Raw genomic sequence first — 24,270 nt, 5'->3', positions numbered from 1 at the left:
AACATTCTTGAGAACTGCTGTAACAGGAAAACCCCTGATCACTACACTAAGAAACAGGGATTTTCTTCTGTCGGTGAGGGAGGTCTTATTTATCAAGTTACTAGACCAGCTCCCGGAGGACAGGAATTTAATACTTCTTCAACTAATTTCTGAAAACGAGCACCATGTCTTCATATGCAGGTGCTGAAGAAAAGGTGTTAAAATAATAGAGCAAAAAGTACAATTTCTAAGCAGTATGAATTCAGGAAAACACAAAGTTCAGGTTGGAGCTGAAGATAAACCATGCTCACCTGTTTCTCCCCATCACCTGGAGGCAGTCTGGAGCTCCTTCTCCCCCGACTCCAAGCTGTTAGTCATCCTGCCCAGCACCCACCTCCCAATAAGGGGCTGACCTCTATCTCAGCTAAATGGTTTGGTTGGCTGGCTGCCAGCATCACCATTAGAGGGAAAAGGGACTCAGATTTTAAAAGAACAGTCTGAACATAAAGGAGTTTTTTGTAAATATAGCCAAGCACATGTCCTTGGAGGGGTTTTGATATTATCAGGTGTTTTGCTCCGAAAGGTAGGCCATGAAGACAACCTTGGCCCTCTTAAAATGCCAAGAGCTGGTACTGCCTAGGAGTGATAAGGTGGCCAGCACAAGAGCCGTCTGAACATCCCCTGCTTCTGGCAACCCATTAATCATGAGGACAAGAGCAGCTTAATGAAGAAAGTGGCACAAGTCATCCAGTTTCCCTTTAGCCTTCAGAACATTTCTGAGAATCAAACTCTTCCAACTCCTGTTCCTCACCGTGGGGCCGCCTCCGTGCATTTTCAGAGCCCTGACAGTGGCAACAAGCACCACCACATGCGGGCGGAGACCAGAATACCGGCATTTGATGTTAAAGAACTTTTCCATTCCAATGTCTGCTCCGAATCCTGCTTCAGTCACTGTCATGAGAAAAGCAACTGTAAAAATGCCATCCCAACTCCCCTGATGTTAAAAGAAAAAAACAGTCTATCATTGATTTTGCAAAAGCACTCACCTACAAACCCTTCGGGACCAACAAGCTTGAGTGCAATCCGGTCTGCAATGATGGAGGAATTCCCGTGTGCGATGTTGGCAAATGGCCCAGCATGAACAAATACTGGAGTGCCCTGTGGAAATCAAGACATCATGAGCGAAGCTGCCCATCCTGCTTCAAAAGGGACCACTTGGTAAGGGGACCAAAATTAGCTGGAATCCAAAAGAAAAAGACTTCCCAAGGGAAAGTATGAAGCCGCCTCTTTTAGATTTCAGTAAAGTCCCAGTCACAACTATGAGAAAGAATGGGAAGAAAGAGATGACCAGGGAGAGAAGGTCTCTGACTCCCCAGGAACAATCTGCTTTACAACCAATCCAGGAAGGCAGGAGTCACCCTGCTCACCTCTAATGTCTGCATGAGATTGGGCTTGATGGCGTCCTTCATGAGTACTGTCAATGCCCCGCTCACTCCCTGCAAAACAAAGGCACGAAGGGTTGATTCCCACCAGCAAAAAACCTACCTTTTGAAGCCAAAATTCAACATTCTTAGGTCTTCCTTTTTTAGCCATCTTGGACCAATGAGTACTTTTACCTAAACTAGACCACCCATTCATTTGTTTATTTATTTTTCAGGATATACAATAAAGTTGCCAATTATCTTAAGGGAGACGAGAGAATGAAAATGACATCCATATGTAAATTCTGGAAAAATACATAACCCTGGAAACAAGCATCTCAGTGAAGCTCTGTTGCTGATCGATGTGGAGAATCCATTTTAAACTCATTTACGGTATGGAAATGCTAGTTCCTAAGAGTACTGAATTATAGGTAACTTTGGTGTCTGGGCAGAAATGGCTGTAAACCTGATTTAATATGTCTCTCCTGTACCTTAAACTGAAAATTTACCCAGGAGTTCAACACCAACTCTTATATATCAGGTCCCTCTTTTTAAGCCATCCAACCACAGATGAACAAACTGGTATCACTGTAAGATAAAGCTATGAATCCCACTTATATTCAGTTTTAATGAGTTTCTAAGTTCCTTGGTGTAAAAATTTAAAACAATTTCCGTTCTTATACACATTAACTGTGAAAACAGGAAATTAATATTTCCCCCCTTTTCTGGATTCATCTGACAGACCGCTAAATCATAGGCCAACCATTTTGGTGTGTATGTCAACACAAACAGGCTTTTAAAAAAGTAATCTAGGGGACTTCCCTGGTGGCGCAGTGGTTAGGAATCTGCCTGCCAATGCAGGGGACACGGGTTCGATCCCTGGTCCGGGAAGATCCCACATGTCGCAGAGCAACTAAGCCCATGAGCCACAACTACTGAGCCTGTGCTCTAGAGCCCGTGCTCCGCAACAAAAGCAGCCACCGCAATGAGAAGCCCGCACACTGCAATGAAGAGTAGCCCCCGCTCGCCGCAACTAGAGAAAGCCCGCGCACAGCTATGAAGACCCAACGCAGCCAAAAAAAAAAAAAGGTAATCTATAAGATTATCTCATTTCAAACTCCACAATACCATGTAGATAGTTCAGAAATAATCCTGATGTGGACAATGAATATAGCAGGACCATCAGAAGAACTGGCCGAGCTGTCCCCAGTGTGGTCACCAGCGTGGATATGGTGCCGAGCCTCATGATGAGAGGCCTCTGTGCAGGGAGGCCTGTCGTGGGGAGGGGCCGGGGGGTGACTTGAAGCTCAGCTCTACGGGCCTCGCTTGGACGCCTGATGCTCTCTGAAACCGAAGTCAGACACCCTCTCTTGGAAATACTCACAGGCTGAAGATATTGCTCAAACCACCTGTGGTCTATTATTGGAGCATACCGCCTATCACTCACCATGAAGTACTTTTTATAAACTTCATAATTATCTAGTAAGTAGCAAGATCATATGAATTTATTAGTTAATTGCAGCATCTTAAGTACGCCACCGTTTTTGTTAGTGGTAACTGCTGAGACATGCGGGGACAACAGACACAGATGGATCGCCAAGTCTGGAGTGCCTGGGTACCCACCAGATCTTCGGCACTAATGGGCTCCCCTTTCTTGCTGGATGCCACCACCATTTTGCTCAGTCTCTCTCTCATGTCTTCTAGAGAACTGGTGAGAGCCAGGACAGCCATGATTTCACTGGCCACGGAGATATCAAACTGGGCCTGTTGGCAGGGAAAAGACGCATCAGGGAAAACTGTGTTAAACAGAAGCGTGGATTGCAAAAGTAATCCTTGTTTGCATCCCAGGCTTAAACAAATAGCTTAAAAGGACAGAATAAAAGAACAGTACACAAAGAACTTAATGAAAATAACCTTCCAACAGCAAAAATTTGTAATTAATTATTCCAAGACCTTGAGTAGTCGATTTTTACACATAAATGTTCTAGTAGGACCAACAATCCCTGTGAAGGCAGCTTGTAATCATGTGATTATGGTTTCCCTTACAAGGGACTAACTCAGAAGCTCTTACACCGAAGAGACATACTGCAAAATGGCCACAAAAAAGAAGCAATTTTAATCAATTCATGTACAAGGATATTCACTTGGGGCACTCCACCTCCAGGAAAAAATACTGGGGGAAAAATACACAGGTGACACATGGGATTTACTGCAAAAGCTGTCAGGAGTGCTCAATACCACACACCTACTCGCTCTCATTTTACAAGGGAGAAGGCAGAACAACACCTGGCAGTATCAGTTGATCAAGAGGGGATGGAGGAGGATAGAAGCAGCAAGGATCTAGTGCCCATGAACTGATTTACTTAGAAAGGAACAGGCAGTTACCGTCCGTGTGTGCCCCTTCTCCGTCGGAGCCTGTCCAATTGTGATCTTCCTCAGGAATCTGTCATTGGTATCCAGCACTAGGGTAGAAAAGGAAGATACAGTAGAGGGAAAATACAGCAGATACAGTAGAGAGGGAAAAGGACCATAAAGTCAAAGGAACCAGCAGAATTTTAAGCAACAAGTCTAACTTAATGACTATAATATTTGATTTCAAAATTTATGGTAAAGCTAGAATATGGGTTCAAGTTTAGAAATGATGTTTGCATACCATTAATGTGCAGGAATTAAAGACAGGACTGTAGAGTGGCTTGGTTTATTCTTCCTAGAGAATTCAAATAATTAACTAGAAATCTGGAATCTGTTTCAAAGCATATTCCACACTCCACAAAAAACAGAGCAGGCCAGTTTTTCAAAAGGCCGAGGTTTATGTTGTTCTGTGGGATGACTCACTGATCTTACATAACCCTGAGACACACAAGGTCCATAAACACAGGGCAAAGGCAATGCCTTTTGAAGCAGGCTGGGTAACAGACCTGCTCTTTCCTTTAGCACACTTAGAAGAAGTAATTTCCATTCTGATGACAATACATCTTTCCAATTGCATACCCTTGGAAAACATGGCAAAGATCAACCTACTAACTAATCTTAATCCCACCTCCTAGGTCTAACTACGGTGAACACTTTAGTGTATTCCCAATTTTGTTTTTTGTATGACATACCAAAATTAACAACAAAACACAAAATGAACAACAGCAGCAAACCAGTTCACACTCTTTTAGGGTGGGTCAAAGAGGAGAGGCACTTTCAAGGTACTTGATAACATGCCAAGTTATTTTCCTTAAAGACTGTAATAATTTAAACACTAAAAGCAGTGTCTTGTGCAGCCCTTGGAGAAACACACACACCACCCCATTTGGTAAGTGAAGGATGTAATGAGTTGTTGGAGTTTGTCCTTATTTTTTTTAAAAAAATAGTGTCTAGTTCCTTGCATCTAATTTCTGTGTATAAAACAGCCAGTCAATGGGTATGATCCATGTTTTCCCTTGTCTGCTTCTACTTTCTTAGAAAGCATGAATTACATATAAAGCAAAGGAAAAATGATTGCGATAATAAATTTTCAAAATGGATCTTTAGCTTATTCCTCATAAAATATTATACCATATGTCTAAAGCTATTGAAGCAAAGGAAGAGAAATATCAGTGTGGTTTTAGATATTAGGAGAGTTGCCTTAAAAATGCCATTAGCTAGCACAGTTACTGAGCCAATGACAGTCACAAATACAGTCAATAAATTGCTTGTTAGCTGCATTCCGTGCATCTAGATGAAAATTTCTTCTCAGCAGTGACAGAGTTTAGATGCATACACTGTTGGTACAAAATAAAACTCTAAGCCATGCTGGTTGACATAGAGAAAAGTAACATCTGGCAGTGAAACCAGGCAACTCACTCACCAATTTGCTGAATGTTTAAACCCTGAAGGCTACCTACTTTGTTACAAGAGAGTTTAAGAAAATGACGTAAAAGTGAGTAGGCAAGCTCCAGACCTACAAGAAAAATCAAGTCACTTATGCCAGACAAGAGTTCAAAGAATAAAGGGCAACAAGATTTAAGAAGTGATTAAACATCACTTCTCTACTTAATGACACCAAAACTTTCTGCATAAAATGAAAGTTGCAAAATGTTATTTTTGGTTTATGTATGAACTTCCTTAAAACCCTCCTCACGCCAATGAACACTGAAGAGCCAGCAAAATGTCCAACTAACCGAACAAAAGGAGGTTTGATTACAGCTAATAAGGAGAGATTGATGGAGGTGCCCAGGAAAACGAGTGAGTCGCCATCTTAGTCAGGCCTTAACCATGAAAATACCAACACACAAGCTATGGACCTCCCATTTTACCAACTCTAAGGGAGGGCATGGGGCGTGCAGTATAACCAAACCAATGGGGTGTACACCCTGCTCTGGTACCTCTTTGCCAAGTTATAGTTTCTGGATCAATGTCCAATCTTGCAAATCTGTTTATCTCTTCATCTGTCAGTGTGGTAGGGTCAGTGTTTTCAATGCCTAGTCTCTGAAGAGGTAGGAAAATTAAAACAAAAATAAGACAAACCAAACAAAAGCGGATAAGATTAAAAAAAAAATTTTTTTATCCCTATCTCCAGATAGGGGAAATATAAACCATGTTAAATTCAGAAGGGAAAACTATGATCCCTTTGGCTAAATCTTTATTTCCCATTCACACATGTACAAAGGTATTATTAACATGTTTGTCCCTATCACTGAGCACCAGAGGCATTTCCCTAAACTGAAGCCCTATGTAAACATAGTGACCAAAAAGTGTTGTACCTAACTCACCATATGCAAACATATTGAAAGGAAAAGCTTTTTCAATCTAACAGTTGAGAAGCCCAAGTCAAATGCAAAATTAGAAGGGTAAAAACAAATATCGATCAATAAAAATCAATGTAAATCACTTTTAATGCTTTTTTTTTAAAACTAATATGCTGACCTTTTGAATATATTTAAAGGGATAAATAGTCCTTTCAATGCAGAAGAAAAGAATAGACATTGCTCTAGCACAGTACATGCTTTTTAAGTAGTACTATCCTTTCACTGCCTTCTTACTATTCCAAAAGGCACAAGAAGGGTTTGTCTCTTCCTCCTCACAGAACTTGGAAATTTGTTTATTTACAATGTGTACCATGGTCAAATACTGAAATGGAAAATGCCTTTAAAATGTACTCTCTTTTTCTCTTAACTCATGGTAGATCCGAGTGGCCCCAGCAAACCCTACTCTTCCCATAGTTCCCTTCCTGTGCTATGAGGACTTTGTTTTAAAACCTCAGGTGTGTTTTCAGAGCTGGTGCTCACTGGCTTGTCAAATAGCGTCACAAGCCTGGAACATGACATTGTTTACAGAAGTCAGCAAAACCCTCAGTCACTAAGCTGAGAATTTGCTGTTGACAACCCTTCTTGACTGAGTACCTGGTGGGTAGACTGTGATAACACAGCACAAGAGAGGATGCCTGGGGACCAGGAAACAGAAGACTGACGTTCTAGTTCCAACCTGGTGAGGGGTGCTGTGGCCATGGACAAGTCCCTTGATCTCAAATCCTAGAGCTCTTTAAAGGATCATTTAAACGTTGAGTCCAGCCCCTCCCCACATGTGACATAAAGTTCCATCAGCAAAGGTAAGATTAGAAGTTGCCTGCTCTTCTACAGTACTTGCTGCCTTGCAGAACACAATTCTTTTACATAACAAGGTAATAGCTGACTTACCTTATGCAAGGATTTTTTGTGGCATGTGAGAAAAAGAGAAGCTAAAAAATATCAAACTGTGTAAAAGTCACTTTTTCTCAAGTCCAGAGAAAAATGCATATATATAAATAGTGACAGAACTGTAAAGCAAGTAGGGCAAAATGTAAATCATTACTGCATCTGGAGCTTGTGTACTATTCTTACAGCATTAAAATATAAAGTTTCAAAAAATTAAAAATAAGGTGAGTGTAACTACTATTGATAACAAGGTAGCACATACCATTTACTGAATGCTTATATGTGTCAGGCAGTCTAAAGAATATTTACAGATATATGACCTTTCTTTCATATGTAAAAGTGACACAAGAATATATTTTGAATTTTATTTTGAAAATTCCCTTGTGCTACCCCTTTATAGCCACACCCTTCCCCGACCCATAACTCCTGGCACCCACTGATCTATTTTCCATCACTATAGCTTTGTCTTTTGAGAATGTCATATAAATGGAAGCATACAGTATGCAACCATTTGCAGCTAGCTTCTTTCAAGCAACATAATGCCTTTGAGATTCATTCAAGTTGTTGTGTGTATCAACAGTTCATTCCTTTTTACTGTATGGATGTACCAGTTTGTTTATCCATTTATTACTGAAGGATATTTGGGTTGTTTGTAGATTTTGTTTCTATATGAATACAAGTTTGCATTTCTTTTGAGTAAATACCTAGGAGTAGAATTTCTGGGTCATATGGTACAGTGTATGTTTAATAACTACATATTTGTAATAGAAGTTCAAATAAAATACAGAAGTAACCACTCTTGCTTAAGGCCCTGATGCTGCAAAGAGCAGGTATTCAAACTCCAGAAGCTGCTATGCTGCCATGCTGGCATCCTGACTCCTATATCCATGCTATAAAGAAGTGTCATTCTTCTTAGCTGAGAGCAGGTCATCAGTGCTCTATTGATTCTGGGACTAACCACTAAAAATTCAAAGATAAGTGAGAAACAACCTCTGCCACCCATCTTTATGTATATCATAACCTTATGACTATGGTTATGGACGACCTTGTCCAAAATAGGCTACTCAAAATAGGCTGATAGGAGATTATAACCTCCTTATCAATCACCTAATTTCACACAATATCAAAAATGAACAAGGGAAAAGCTTACCCGTAACCTCCGGATCTGGATATCAGAGAACTTTCTCACTCCATTTACTGATGGTACCAAACGATTAAAGAGGGCCTTAGAGAAAAGGAGGAAGAGGGCTTTTAAGAGAGAGGAACGCCACTGCCTTGCTACCTGCCTTATTGGTACCCAAGGGTCCAACATTAATTCGAGTGCTTCAAACCTTTCGAAAGTGCCCGTGGGGGTCTCAGCAGCCCACCTTGTCTGTCTGGGTCTGTTCGTGGAACATCCGGGCATCGATGGCCGCAGCCACAAGGTTATTAGCCGCAGTGATGGCATGGATGTCACCAGTGAGGTGGAGATTAAACTACAAAAGGTAGAAGCCACATCAGTCTTCCAACTTCTCTGCATCTTTTCACATTCATTCTATTGCAACCAAACCGATCCCTATGTTAAAGCCAATGGAAAACTGATGGCAGCACAGCTAGTGGACAAACACCAACACAGCTGTCTCTTGAAAACAAATTACTATCTGTCCTCGGAAGGAACACTGATTTTCCCTAAGAGACATGGCCAATAACCATAAACGCCGCACCCCTGGGAGCAACAGCAACACTGGATTAGTAAGAACACACTCACGTCCTTTGAACAGTGAGCAAGAAGTACACTGGAGCGACCCAACTCCATGCCTATACGCTGCTCCCACTTCTGTGGTTATTAATTTGAATTCACTTCATGTTTGTTCTTCCCTATCTCATGCTTCATTTAATCACTTGCTTATTATTTTCACTGCAAGCCAGGCTTTGAAGTCCTTGTCATGTCAAAAAAGTAAGCTGTTTAAAAGTTGGCAAATTAAGATGTTTTTGTCTGAAGTACTGCTTCTGTTGAGCAAACAAGTCATTTGCCTACTAAGATCTCTACAATAAACTTTAATCCCAGGAAGGAAAAACTATAATAAAAGGTCTGATTCAACCAAATCCCAGACCACATTACCTCTTCCATAGGAATGACCTGTGAGTAGCCGCCGCCTGCAGCACCACCTGGAGGACAGGTCAAGGTTGAAGACACATGTTAAGCATGTTTCACCACGACTTGCAAATCAAATGAAAGCAAATCGGGTTTTGTAACTGCTCTGCATATTATTTACTTTTTACAACCATTTGGACAGATTTGATCAAGTGCTTTCTAATTTCCTTGACCAAACTAAACTGCTTGATCTTGTTCACTCTGAAGTCTCTCAACTGAAATCTGAATCTAACTGACAAAACCATAAACACATAACATACCTACTTATTATCTTTAGAAACAGGTTCCCCTTGATTCCTAACATTTGTTAAAAAAAACCCAGCCTACAGTTACATAAAGGCAAACCTGTTCAATTTCCTACCCTCATAAATGCTATTCTGGCATTTTAAAAAAGGAATATTTAAAATAAACACAGCAACACAAACACAGAGACTGCAATTCTTCCTAAATAGGACACATATGGTAGAAAACAGCTTAACTGCTAGATTTTTGCTGGCCCATTTGGATTACTAACCAAAATCCAGTTAAAAATGTCCAGGTTATCAGGTTAACAGTGAGATAAATGTCAATCTGAGGTAGAGGTTTTGTGTGGGGTTTTTTTGTGGGGCAGAGATCACGCAATGAAAATGGGGCAATTTGTGATAAGGAGAAAAGGAGCATATTGGGTTCAATAAGGGGGAAAAGGCTTATTCTGAAATAAAAGGGGGTTATTAAGCTCAAAAGCAGAACTAAGTTAACGCACTTATATCAAAACAATAGGCTAAAGAAGGGCAAAGGCGTACCTCGTGTCAACATTTGTAGTAACTGTTACAACAAGCAGGATATGTGATACCCTATCGCCAAGCAAATGATGAAGCTAACTCTGAGAACCTATTTTAATTAATAAAAATAATTTTAATTAAATGAACATGTTTGCAGTACTGCAGCTATCAAAAACTGAAGGTGAAGTACAGTTACTGATGTTGTGTTTTCATCTAATCAGAAGAAACACTGGGTTGATGGTACTATCTTAGAGCTTGAAGTAGACATGGGGACTCACCCTGGTACTTGATGATACTGCCTTGAATTCAAGCTACCTCTGAATCCCAGTTGCTGCTACTGTAAGTGGTGATAATACGAACCATCTTAGAAGATAAAGTAATAGGCATAAACTGCTTAGCACAAAACCTGGCACAAAGCCTATACTCAATAAGCATATGCTTTTCTTATTCCCTCAGTGTGAAACATCTGTAGGGTTTGTCTTTGTCTCTAGAAAGTCAGCATGGTGATCAGCAGCTGTGATTACCTTTATTGTTACTATGACAGTCGACTATCGGTCATATAAAAGCACCCCTGGCTACATATTACCCATCCCAGGGAATCCCTGTGCAGTGTCAGACAGTGACAGCAGGAGTTGGGGTGATCCAATGAAAGCCTTCACCAAAAGCACCATGATGCTTTTCTGGGATGTGATGAAGCTGTTCCTAGTGTCTAAATGAGCTGAAGACCCCGCACACATTCATGGGCCAAGTAGGCCAGGAGGACTGAAGGAGGTGCAGGCGCCCTCTGGCCACCCAGGTCTGGTCTCACTAATACCTTTTATTCCGAAGGTGGGGCCCTGAGAAGGCTGTCGCACACACGCGAAGACGTTCTGATGGAGGTGGGCGCTGAGGCCCTGCACCAGCCCAATCGTGGTTGTGCTTTTCCCCTCTCCCAGGGGTGTTGGAGTTATTCTTCAAGATGAAAGATGAAAATAGGAAAATTACGTTTATGTAAATTAAATTCATGTGTATCACTAAGTCAGCTCTGATCTTAGAGAGTGACTCTTAATCTGAATAACCAGAAAGATGAAAGACATGAAAGGGATCTTTTCAAGGGTCTTAGTTGTAACTTCCCCCCAGTTTTAAATTTAAAAAGACTTCTGCATTTTAGCTCTTCTGACAGTTAGGGGCAAATATACTCTACCTTGTAAGAGACACTGCTATACTTTTAATTTCTCAATTTAGTCTCAAAAACTAGCTTTTAACTCAGCCAAACAAAAAAATAGATGAATGCTCAACAGATCTACAGAATTAATGATTTGGGGTTAAAAAAAGGCAATTCCATCTGAAGATCAGGTTTTAAGATTCAAACTCTTCCACCTACTAGATGAATAACCTTGACAAATTTTCTCACCTCTCTAGAGTTATCTACTCTTCCTCACAGGGTCGCTCTAAGGATCAAATCAGATAAAATACATATGAAAATGCTAAAACCAAATTAAAGGAACCTCCACATATACATGGCTAAGTGCAACTGCAACCCCTGGTAATAATAATCAGGATTAATATTAAGATTCAATTGGCAAATGGACAAAAAACATACCCGGTCACCACCACGTATTTCCCGTCGGGCTGGTGCTTCAGGCGTTCCAGTACTGACAGCAGGACTTTGGCCTTGGTTTCACCATACAATTCTACCTCTTCAGAGCTCAGACCAATTTCTCGAGCCAGGTTACCAATGGGCTTTGGCTTGCAAGACCGTGATATATCAATGTCACTTAGGAGAAATATAGAAAATATGTATCAACCTTTATTCACGGGACTCAGTCAATGCCGTCCTAGTAATGACCCACCTCAACCACGTTCGGAGGGGGCATACACATAACCATGGTATCCATCAGCTAAAACCCCACCATCCACAGAGTGTGAAAAACAGCAAAAGCTTCTTTTTACCTTGGCACGGGTGTCTTCAGGTTAAGTTTGTTATACTGAATGATCCACTTCCCTGGCTTAAATTTCTCCAGGAAACGCTTTGCACTGTCTACCGTGCTCTAAACAAAATGACACAAATGGAACTGAGAAGACATGATGATTTTAACCTCCACCTCAGTTCCTAGTCCTGGTCACTCAAGTTCAATCACAAAATGAACAGCTTCAGGATCCGCCTGTTAACATGCTTCAATTCGAGGCCGGAGTCTACAGGCAGCAGGATGCCCTGGGCTGCGTGCCTCGCCCGCACCAGCTGGTGTGTGTTACAAAGGGCAAGAAACCAAAACATACTGAGTGAAGCCAGGCTGCTCGCACTTTTTTCCCCTTAAGTTATCACATTCCAGAGTAAATCAGAATTGTGCTACCCCTACTTCCCTCTATTAATACGACTGATTCTACTTCTCTCTACTTTCATTTCCTTTTTTTCTTCAAAAGATTCACATCCTTACTTAGATTCTGAGTAGGTTCTATGACATTTCTACTTGGGGAGAAATGCAGTACCTGGAATTCTATCAGTTTCATAGAACTATTACAGAAACGTCCATTCACACTTACCTGCATTAGCATCGCCACCGTCATTGGCCCGACACCACCAGGAACAGGAGTAATGAAGCTTGCCCTCTCCTTGGCCTCCTTGTATGCCACATCCCCCACAATTTTCCTCCCACTTGGTTTTGTATCATCTGGTCAAAGAGATAAAAAAATCAAAGCACAGTCTCAGAATAACAATGCTGGTGTTTATTTCTAAGTTATGTGATCAATTACAACAGCTTGTTCCAAAAACTAAGTCGAGTTTAGGGTGTGTAGTCCCATCTGGTTCAAGCGCCTACTTTACTTAAAAGCTGTGGGATGTGATAAAAGCTCCCCATTTATGATAAAAACTCTCCAGAAAGTAGGCATAGAGGGAACTTACCTCAACATAATAAGGGCCAAATGTGACAAACCCACAACCAACATTGTTCTCAATGGTGAAAAACTGAAACCATTCCCACTAAGATCAGGAACAAGACAAGGTTGCCCACTCTCACCACTATTATTCAACATAGTTTTGGAAGTTTTAGCCACAGCAATCAGAGAAGAAAAAGAAATAAAAGGAATACAAATTGGAAAAGAAGAAGTAAAACTGTCACTGTTTGCAGATGACATGATATTATACACAGAGAATCCTAAAGATGCTACCAGAAAACTACTAGAGCTAATCAATGAATTTGGTAAAGTAGCAGGATACAAAATTAATGCACAGAAATCTCTTGCATTCCTATACACTAATGATGAAAAATCTGAAAGAGAAACTAAGGAAACACTCTCATTTACCACTGAAACAAAAAGAATAACATACCTAGGAATAAATCTACCTAAGGAGACAAAAGACCTGTATGCAGAAAACTATAAGACACTGATGAAAGAAATTAAAGATGATACAAACAGATGGAGAGATATACCATGTCCTTGGATTAGAAGAATCAACATTGTGAAAATGACTATACTACCCAAAGCAATCTACAGATTCAATGCAATCCCTATCAAACTACCAATGGCATTTTTCACAGAACTAGAACAAACAACTGCACAATTTGTATGGAAACACAAAAGACCCCAAATAGCCAAAGCAATCTTGAGAAAGAAAAATGGAGCTGGAGGAATCAGTTTCCCTGACTTCAGACTATACTACAAAGCTACAGTAATCAAGACAGTATGGTACTAAAAAAAAAAAAAAAAAAAAAAAAAAAGACAGTATGGTACTGGCACAAAAACAGAAATATAGATTAATGGAACAGGATAGAAAGCCCAGAGATAAACCCACACACATATGGTCACCTTATTTTTGATAAAGGAGGCAAGAATATACAATGGAGAAAAGACAGCCTCTTCAATAAGTGGTGCTGGGAAAACTGGACAGCTACATGTAAAAAAAATGAAATTAGAACACTCCCTAACACCATACACAAAAATAAACTCAAAATGGATTAAAGACCTAAATGTAAGACCAGACACTATAAAACTCTTAGAGGAAAACATAGGCAGAACACTCTATGACATAAATCACAGCAAGATCCTTTTTGACCCACCTCCTAGAGAAATGGAAATAAAAACAAAAATAAACAAATGGGACCTAATGAAACTTAAAAGCTTTTGCACAGCAAAGGAAACCATAAATGAGACGAAAAGACAACCCTCAGAATGGGAGAAAATATTTGCAAACGAAGCAACTGACAAAAGGATTAATCTCCAAAATATACAAGCAGCTCATGCAGCTCAATAAAAAAAAAAACCAACAACCCAATCCAAAAATGGGCAGAAGACCTAAATAGACATTTCTCCAAAGAAGATATACAGATTGCCAACAAACACATGAAAGGATGCTCAACATCACTAATCATTAGAGAAATACAAATCAAAACTACAATGAGATATCACCTCACACCCCTCAGAATGGCCATCATCAAAAAATCTACAAACAATAAATGTTGGAGAGGGTGTGGAGAAAAGGGAACCCTCTTGCACTGTTGGTGGGAATGTAAATTGATACAGCCACTATGGAGAACAGTATGGAGGTTCCTTAAAAAACTAAAAATAGAACCACCATACGACACAGCAATCCCACTACTGGGCATATACCCTGAGAAAACCATAATTCAAAAAGAGTCATGTACCACAATGTTCACTGCAGCACTATTTACAATAGCCAGCACGTGGAAGCAACCTAAGGGTCCATCGATAGATGAATGGATAAAGAAGACGTGGCACATACATACAGTGGAATATTACTCAGCCATTAAAAGAAACAAAATTGAGTTATTTGTAGTGAGGTGGATGGACCTAGAGTCTGTCACAGAGTGAAGTAAGTCAGAAAGAGAAAAACAAATACTGTACACTAACACATATATATGGAATCTAAAAAAAAAAAAGGTTCTGATGAACCTAGGGGCAGGACAGGAATAAAGACGCAGACAGAGAGAATGGACTTGAGGACACGGGGAAGGGGGAGGGTAAGCTGGGACGAAGTGTGAGAGTGGCATTGACATATATACACTACCAAATGTAAAACAGATAGCTAGTGGAAAGCAGCCGCATAGCACAGGGAGATCAGCTCGGTGCTTTGTGACCACCTAGAGGGGTGGGAGGGAGACGCAAGAGGGATGGGATATGGGGATATATGTATACGTATAGCTGATTCACTTTGTTATACAGCAGAAACTAACACAACAATGCAAAGCAATTATACTCCAATCAAGATGTTTAAAAAAAAAAAAAAAGCTGTGGGATGACAGGTGTTTGCTATCTCCTAGGGAGAAACTTACTTTACCTGCAAAATTCCACAAGATGCTTAAGTGGTTTTTCATAACCAGGAGAATCCTTTTGTCTTCTGTCAGGTGGCAAATAAAATACCAACTGTTTTTTATTCTTAAAGCCAACCACCAAGTATACAATGAGCACCTTTTAAAATGTTAATTTGCCAAGGCCTTCAAAGGAATTTTTTGGGTGCACAAAGCTCCAGCTTTATCGCAGCTGCCGGATACGGTTTCTACAGCAACTGTCAGCATTTTGTAAGCTCCAGGCATGAGCTGGAGGAACAATTCAACATCCAGTTCCAAAGACGAGCAGCTACTTAAATGTATGCAAAAAGGCAAAGAATATAATTACACTCCCGTTAAAAGGATACAAGAACAACTACAAATCTTAGCAGCAAAGAATAGCTATTCAAGAGAACAAAACCCCATGATGCATCACTGCTCACTCACTCCTACACTTGGCTTCAGTGCACTTCCAGGAGGGGCTGGGGACAGGGCTAGACCTTGTGGTTGGTTCTAAGGCAGGACCTGGTAAGATCTTAGCCATTTCACCTCTTTGATTAGACTGCCACAACTAAGAAAGGAAGCCTCAGGATTCAGCCAAAAAGCCAGAATTAAGCGACTTTGGCGCTAGGATCAGCTCTTTCACTAACCTCGAGTCTGCAGCCCCTGTGGGCTCCTTACTGATCAAAAGTCCAAAGGGGCAAAGAAGGATGAACACTACCTATTTCACAAGCTTGAGGAGAATCAAGTAAGAAATTGTGTGTGTTTCTTGAGATTGAAAAAACACTCTCCGGGCTTCCCTGGTGGCGCAGTTGTTAAGAATCCGCCTGCCAATGCAGGGGACACGGGTTCCAGCCCTGGTCTGGGAAGATCCCACATGCCGCGGAGCAACTAAGCCCGTGCGCCACAACTACTGAGCCTGCGCTCTAGAGCCCGCGAGCCACAGCTACTGAAGCCCACACACCTAGAGCCCGTGCTCCACAACAAGAGAAGCCACTGCAAGGAGAAGCCTGCGCACTGCAACGAAGAGTAGCCCCTGCTTGCCGCAACTAGAGAAAGCCTGCGTTCAGCAACAAAGACCCAACGCAGCCAAAAATAAATTAATTAATTTTTTTTAAAAAAAGAAAAAACACTCTCCAAACATAAGGGTTTCTCTTCCCACCCTAGATACATTAGATATTTTCTATATGTACTCTCAGGAGCTGGTGAACACAACCCCTTGTGATGGTTTCAGGCTTCTAGATTATAAGGCAGCAAGCTACGGCAATGGCAGAACATTTCCTCTCATAATCACTAAGGTCGTTTCAAAATGCCAGGGAAATAACGGTTGAGGGTTGCCCTTGTATGGGTTTCAATTGTCTAACACGAAGTTAGCTAAAAATACCCCTGTACCTCCTTCTATTTATGAATGTTAGTCACTTTCTCCGTGTGTTTCTGCATATACAGGAGACACGTCAATTACTGCACAACCTAACGCTGCATTGGGTGGGCTCAGCTCTGCTCCCTAATCAAACGCTATCAGGGCTGGCTTCAGTGCCCTCTGATGTACGTACAGGGTTTCACGGAAGGTGTGATGTGGTCAGTGGAAAAGTGACCCCGTCTCTAAGCACATGGCTTCAGTAACCAACAAACATTTTGCTTATCTATCCCAGCCCTAGAATTTCTCTTTCATCTGGAACTATTAGTGCAAAACTACTTAAGATCCAGATGAGGGACTTCCCTGGCGGTCCAATGTTAGGACTCTGCGCTTCCACTCCAGGCGGCATGGGTTTATAATCCTTGGTCGGGGAACTAAGATCCCGCAAGCCGCGCGGTAGAGGAAAAAAAAAAACCCAATCCAGCTGAGCCTTGAGTCCTTCACATGTAATTTGGGGGCCCCAATAACAGGGTCCTGTATAGAAGCCACTACGCTGGATAGGTTGAGACTGGATTGAGGGGGTTAGGAATCTGTTCCCCCCTTTTATAACCCTTCCAAATAAAACACTATTAATCCAGCCCTTTTCAAATTATCTTTAGTAAACCACCAGGAAGAACACTTTTACATGTTTCTCTGGCCAATACTTTCTGCTCTGTACTTGAATCTTAAAAAAATATTCCTCGGGCTTCCCTGGTGGCGCAGTGGTTGAGAATCTGCCTGCCAATGCAGGGGACATGGGTTCAAGCCCTGGTCTGGGAAGATTGCCGCGGAGCAACTAGGCCCGTGAGCCACAATTACTGAGCCTGCGCGTCTGGAGCCTGTGCTCCGCAACAAGAGAGGCCGCGATAATGAGAAGCCCGCACACCGCGATGAAGAGTGGCCCCCGCTTGCCGCAACTGGAGAAAGCCCTCACACAGAAACGAAGACCCAGCACAGCCATAAATATATTAAAAAAAAAAAAAAAAAAATTTCTAAAAAAAAAAAAGAAACAAAAACCCATAACAAAACAACAACAACAAAAAACTACATACCTTAATTCATCCTTAATTTGGAAAATAACTTAAGATGTTATCCCTGAAAGGACCATGCAAATGATTTAAATAATCAAAATATGAACCAAGAAGTGGCCCAGTTGTGGAAAGTGGTGTTTCAAGAATGAACATTTGAACCCTCCTACACTGTTGGTGGGAATGTAAATTGGTACAGTCACTATAGAGAACAGTATGGAGGCTCCTTAAAAAACTAAAAATAGAGAGAGCTACCATATGATCCAGCAATCCCACTCCTGCGCATATATCCAGAGAAAACCATAATTCAAAAAGATACATGCACTCCAGTGTTCACTGCAGCCCTGTTTATGATAGCCAGGACATGGAAGCAACCTAAATGCCCATCAACAGAGGAATGGATAAAGAAGATGCGGTACATATATACAATGAAATACTACTCAGCCATAAAAAAGAACGAAATAATGCCATTTGCAGCAACATAGATGGACCCAGAGATTGTCATACTGAGTGAAGTAAGTCAGAGAAAGACAAATATCATGATATCACTTATATATGGAATCTAAAAAAAGGGGTACAAATGAACTTACCTACAAAACAGAAATAGAGTTACAGACGTAGAAAACAAACTTTGGGTTACCAGGGGTAAAGGGGGAAGTGATAAATTGGGAGACTGGGATTGACACATTCACACTATTATATATAAAATAGATAACTAATAAGGACCTACTGTATAGCACAGGGAAATCTACTCAATACTCTGTAATGGCCTATATGGGAAAAGAATCTAAAAAAGAGTGGATATATGTATATGTATACCTGATTTACTTTGCTGTGCACCTGAACCTAACATAACATTGTAAATCAACTATACATCAATAACAATTAAAAAAAAAAAAAAAAAAAAAAGGAATGAACACTTGCAAAGAGCAGTCTTCAGGTCCTCCTGCTCACCCTCGGGTCTGTAGCAGTGATCCTGCCTTCCTTGGGGAACAGTAACGATACTTATTCACCTATATCCCCAGGATCAGAAAAAGTACAGCTGACCAGGAGGAAAGATACTGCTCTGACCTTATTCATATTTTGCCTTCTGCATGAGGAATAAATGTGAATAGGAGGTTAAGTTTCACGTGTAAGTCAACATTTCATTTCATACGAGACTCAAGAGCCCTACCCAGGTTTTTCTTCTTCCCTCTCTCAAATCCAGTCTAAAACAAAAAAGGTCAAAAGCAGAAATATGATACAGAAGATGCAAGGTTTTAAACAGAATGAGCTTGAATGTCACATTGCAAGTACTGAAAGTGAGGAGTTGTAGGAGAGCAATTTATCACCCATCAGATAATTACACTACAAGAAAATGAGTGATCAATTATGAGCTACTGTCTTAAAAACATGGTACGGAGAGTGGGAGGGAGGTTAAAAACGGTGAAGGCTTGACAGTGACTCATGTTCCTGGCAGCTTAGTGTCTATATTTCAAACTTGAGATGGGAGGGGAGGAAAAAGAATATTCTTGCTATAACTCTTTTTAACATTCCAACAGATATGGGTGCCAGCAGTCAGAAGGCACAAGCTGGACACGGCACCTATAGGCAGACTAGTGGAGAAAAGGCACAGGACACCAAGCATGAGAGACATACAATGAGAGAAACACCAAGTTCTGCGGGAGGGGAGGGAGGGAGAGAAGGATTTTCAAAGAAGGAGAGATCATTTCTTGCTGAAGGAAAATCAGACAAGGTTTGGAAGGAAGAATGGACATTTTGGACAGAGAGGAGGTGGGGAGGAAGTCACTGAAAGTGAAGATCACGGTTGAGCTTTATTCAGTTGTGTAGCCCAAGGCCTGGAGTGGTGCCTGATGCACAGAAACAGTCGCTTGATTAAAAATTGTTCCTTTTTTGACCCCACGAGGTATGTATGCAAGTATTCACTGAATTGTCCTTTCAGATTTTACGTTTGAAAACTTCATGAGGAAAGAACAGCCTGCCCCACTAAAGATGCAGGCAGAAGAGCAGCAAAGTACAAACAGGCATGTGCAGGAGAGCACGTGGTCCATTTTACAACAGTTTAAGACAGGTATTCACAAAGTGTGTGTGAGAAAGAAGGCCACAGAGGTGGCTGAAACTAGTATGGGGCTAAGGAGTCTGGCAGGTAACATGGAAGAAAGAGGCTCACAGGTCCACATCAAGACCCATAAACATGGCAAGAGCGCACAGATGGATCTGAGTGGGAGTCAGCTGGCGGTAGGGAGACCAAGGAGAAATTTATAGCAGTGCATCCAGCAGAGAGGGTGACTCTCAGTGGTGACACTGAGAACAGAGAAGAAAGGGAAAAAACTCATAAGATTTAAAAACGGATCCATACATGGAACGATTGGGAGGGAAACTAAAAGGTTTCAGACCTGTGGGAAGGAAGAATGGTGATGATATCACTAACCAAAACAGGGCAGTAACTTAGGGATGAGGATGCAAGGACAGTTTTGGACATGACTATAATGTTGGCTTTATCCTTGGCCTAGAAAGAGCCCAGGCCAAACATCTTTGCAAAGCCCTAACTAGAGGACTCTTGACACAACGTGTCCCTCTCCTGGAGTCTCACAGCACTTTGCAAAGATCACACTATATTTTAACCATCCTTTGTTAAAGTCCATCTCTACATGATGATAAAGCGAGAAATCATCTTGCCTCCTCTCCCACCCTCTCCCTGGACAAGGTCACCTTGGACTGCACGGCACAGTGGCTAAAATCACAGGCTCTTCCTGCAAGGCGCAACTATGCCGTCTGCTAACTTCATGCCCCCATGGGTAGGCTGATCACTCTAAACCTTAGCACTTCAAGCCTAAAATGGGACAAGGGGTTCTCGCTTGGGCTTCATCTTCCTCTGCCCAGCCCGCCTCCAGAAACCACCTTCTTCCCCCAGCAACACTCACCTGGGACAGAATTGATTCCACAGTCGATGACTATTGCCCCAGGTTTGATCCATTCCCCTTTCACCATTTCAGGCTGACCAGTTGCAACTACCAGGATGTCACCTTTACTTACCTAGGGAAAGACAGTTCTGACTTCAGAAACTAAACAGTGAAACATAAAAAAAATCTAGAAGTGGAAAGGACATCCGTAAGCTTTGTATGAAATTCTTCATTGTCATCAGCTATTTTATGCAGGCCACACACTGTCTCTGACAGCTCTTCATATACTGTGCTCATTCCTACACACGTCAAAACCTCCCCTTTCACTAGATATTTTACTGAATGGGGAACCTGATGAGAACCTTTGAGATAGGGAGGAGTACAGGCTTGGAGCCACAGGCCTGGGACAACGTCCCTGAATTACATGACACCTGGAGACTGCCCCCTCTTCCCCGGAATGTGGGGACTACCACCTTCAGCAGGGCATTGCTTGGGGAGGATTAAAGAGGTGCTGGGCCTCTCTCCCGGTCTCTCCCCACATGTAAGAGACTGCACTGTCAGTGGGATGTGTCCACGTGAGAATTCCTGGGCTCAGGAATCTGATGCAGGGGTCAAGAACAAGCTGTGACTGAGGTCACAGGACCACTGTCCATAACCCGCTCTGGACACCTCCACCTCTGAGACCACCCACTGTCGCATATGTGGGATCTGGCTGCCATGGGTCAACCCCAGTTCCTGTACTGCTAACCCCTATCTACCACGAGATGGACTGGCACAGAAAGAATACAGTCCAAACGAAAATCTGCATAGACCTGGACAAGTTTTAAATTTGAATTTGTTTCTTCATCTTGTAAAACAGACAAGAATCACAGAATTGTTAGAGGGGTTAAACGCGGTAATGTGGTAATAAAGTACATGGCAGTTTCTGGCACTTAAATATGAACCATCCCCATTAGGCAAGAACCCCTGCCACACGCAGGAACGGGCATGCAAACGCACGCGCGTGACCCCTTACCTCCTCGCCTAGGTGGGCAGTCTTGGAGTGGCAGGTGGTCACTGTGGCGTGGCTCCACAGAAGCAGGTCATGCATTGGGGCACCAACTATTTTACTGCGCCCGACCACCACAGCGTGCTTTCCGGCGATCTGCACCCCTGAAAGAAAAGCCAGCGTGCATCAGAGAACTGGGGGAAGCTGCCCTCCTTCGCATGCCACCTAAATGGGAGAACTCAGGAAAAGTGCACAAAAGCAGGTTCTTAGCATCAAAAAGCAATCTTCCTAAAACCATCCCTTCTTTGGCTACTCAGGGTTTCAGCTACAAGTTGGGACTTGTACATGTGTCCTTCTTGCTGTGGGTTTTTGAGAGGAGCTTAAGCCAAGATCCATTCATTGAGTCATAGGAGAGTGGGGAGAAAACCTACACTCAAATCAGAAAGAAACCCTGACCTACAGCTAAACAGCCATATGGAAGAAGAGGACATATTACATTACATGGGAAAAACAGTTATAAGAAACAGGGTGAACGTAATGGGGTGGAGGGAAATTAGATTAGTATCAGTAACTCTTTAGTTCCTCATCCAAATTTCTCTTTTGGCTTAGGGCCTGAGCCACAGGGTTATTTGCAGGGAAGTGATAAAGGGGAACTTAACTGTAGTAAAAAATTTTCTTTTTGTTTACTGAGCACCCATTCTTCTGGCATTATCCCAATGTCCTTTTCAGGACTGACATACTCTCCTCAGTAGAGATGGTGTGGGTGAACACCCAAGAGTGAACAAGTGACCATATTTCATCCTGTGGCCAATGAGATCCATCCCATGACTCTTAGGCACAAGGATGCAACAGGCTGGAGCTGCTCAGGGCCACCAAGCAGAGCTCAGAGCGAGCCACCACGCAAAGGGGAGCAGAAATAGGGTCCTGAGGACTCTACTGAGCCCTTCTACCCAGCCCCACTGAAGCGAACTCTTCCTTAAGGCAGTTTGTGTTTAAACTGTGCTTCTTGTGTAACATTAACTCTATTCAAAAAAGGTGAGTTTCTATATAATGCTAACATCATGAACATCTAGAAGTAAAACCCTCAAAGTGTGAAGTGTTTAGAAGGTAACTTTCTATACCTTTTAGGGTACAGTAAAGGACCTGAAGCTGCATTAGGGCAAATGGTCGCTTCAATATCAACAAGAGGAGGCGGGGAGCCTACAGCTGCCACGGCTCATGGGATTTTTTTCTATCAAGTTGGAACACACTGTGTGCTAAACATGCCATAGAGTATAAATTTAGCTGTAGGACTGAACAATAATAGCTGTCCCAAGGCTTACAGATTGACCTTTCCTTGCCAGCCACAGAAAATTTTCACTTACGTTAGCTAACACTTTCCACTTGAAATTTCTGATCCACTTCCTTTAAACAGGGCACACTTCCTTGTAAAAAATAACCTCTGCTAAGAAGTATTCATGATGAAATTAAAATACCAAGAGGCTGACTAGGTAACGGGGTAATACGGCCAATTATCCAAGGAATCCATTTCCTAGATCTACAATGGTGACTCGGGGCCCATTCTGGGATTCAGACTTTTCACTTTGCACCCTACAGACTATCTGAATCTTTATTATCATATAGGTTACTTTTTCACACAAAATAAATTGCTTTGAACTCAAATAACTCTGAGTTCAAATCTTGGCTCTGCTGCCTCTTGGACAAATTTCTCAATCTCTCTGAGAATGTCTTCTCAGCTATTAAACAATAAGAATACCTATCTACTTCATAGGGTTGTTGAGAAAATTGAGAATTTAGGTAAAGAAGCCCCTAGCACACAGGTCCTTGTACCAATCAAGCCCACTTATTTAGGGCTCACAGTGTATCTCCCCTATACCTCTGAAGGTCAAGACCAGGCTCCACGAAATGGTGCTTTGTTTTTGTCTGGTTGTTTTTACCTGTCTCCTTGATGAGTTCCAAGCATCCTTTGGGTGTACAAGGGATGAAACAGTCATTTAGGTCACCTCTAGCAAGTTTTCCAGCACTGATGCTAGTCAATCTAAAACAAGGAAAGTGATAGGTGTCTTTACTCTTTAGAACCAAAATGATGTGTTCCTGAAGTAGAAATATATTATAGTCGCAATCATGCAATGTGGTACAGAAAGCCAAGTCACACTCACCCGTCCACATCCTTCTCGGGTGCAATAGCGTTGATCAATGCTTCAGTGTTAATGGGATTCTCTGAATCTAAAGGTAGCTGCACTATGAAACCATGCACAGTGAAGTCTTCATTCAAAGATGTAATGCACTTTAACACCTAAAAATAATACCACATACAACTTACATACCACATAGAAATCAACAGGGTGGAGAAACACTTTCCAAGTCAGAAGTCCCATTTTCCCCCCGAGAGTTTAACTGTAGTCCTCTCGGAATGTACCTTGCCTTGGATCCTGAGAGCAACTCTACTTTAACACAGAATGTAACCTTCAGGTGCCTTGCAAGAAATCCAACAAACAAAAGAGCTAAGAACTTTAATAAACTATTACTGCAACAGTAAAATCCATGGTACCATCGCCCAAATCAAGATTTCTGTGATGACAGAAATGTTCTGTAATTTGTACCTTACAATAGTGGCTACTAAAATACTTGAAATGTGGCTTAGTTCAACTGAGGAACGGAACTTTAAACTTTATTTCATTTTAATTAAATGACCACATGGGGTTAGTGGCTATCCTGCTGGACAATGCAGATGTA

The 24,270-nt window shown here is 41.7% G+C and overlaps 2 protein-coding genes across 5 annotated transcripts in view; one reads left to right on the top strand and one right to left on the bottom strand.

Moving 5' to 3' along the window:
- Positions 1–24,270, top strand: part of ZBTB25 (zinc finger and BTB domain containing 25) — a 121,416-nt gene that overhangs the window by 53,597 nt on the left and 43,549 nt on the right. The gene's annotated exons all lie outside the window — the stretch shown is intronic.
- Positions 1–24,270, bottom strand: part of MTHFD1 (methylenetetrahydrofolate dehydrogenase, cyclohydrolase and formyltetrahydrofolate synthetase 1) — a 60,458-nt gene that overhangs the window by 14,262 nt on the left and 21,926 nt on the right. The window contains exons 5-21 of the mRNA XM_061180892.1: positions 23,694–23,830; positions 23,472–23,572; positions 21,562–21,698; positions 20,568–20,679; positions 12,479–12,606; positions 11,888–11,985; positions 11,538–11,711; positions 10,770–10,906; positions 9,162–9,208; positions 8,428–8,535; positions 8,211–8,285; positions 5,753–5,855; positions 3,786–3,862; positions 3,024–3,164; positions 1,407–1,475; positions 1,026–1,137; positions 791–930 (exon numbers count right to left, since the gene is read on the bottom strand). Of these exons, the coding sequence (XP_061036875.1) occupies positions 791–930; positions 1,026–1,137; positions 1,407–1,475; positions 3,024–3,164; positions 3,786–3,862; positions 5,753–5,855; positions 8,211–8,285; positions 8,428–8,535; positions 9,162–9,208; positions 10,770–10,906; positions 11,538–11,711; positions 11,888–11,985; positions 12,479–12,606; positions 20,568–20,679; positions 21,562–21,698; positions 23,472–23,572; positions 23,694–23,830 (1,896 nt within the window). The remainder of the gene's footprint in view (positions 1–790; positions 931–1,025; positions 1,138–1,406; positions 1,476–3,023; positions 3,165–3,785; positions 3,863–5,752; positions 5,856–8,210; positions 8,286–8,427; positions 8,536–9,161; positions 9,209–10,769; positions 10,907–11,537; positions 11,712–11,887; positions 11,986–12,478; positions 12,607–20,567; positions 20,680–21,561; positions 21,699–23,471; positions 23,573–23,693; positions 23,831–24,270) is intronic.

This window comes from Eubalaena glacialis, chromosome 2 (genome assembly GCF_028564815.1).
Source record: "Eubalaena glacialis isolate mEubGla1 chromosome 2, mEubGla1.1.hap2.+ XY, whole genome shotgun sequence".
Lineage (NCBI taxonomy): Eukaryota > Metazoa > Chordata > Mammalia > Artiodactyla > Balaenidae > Eubalaena > Eubalaena glacialis.
The sequence above is the reverse complement of the archived record's forward strand: the minus strand, read 5'-3'. Positions and strand labels throughout refer to the sequence as shown.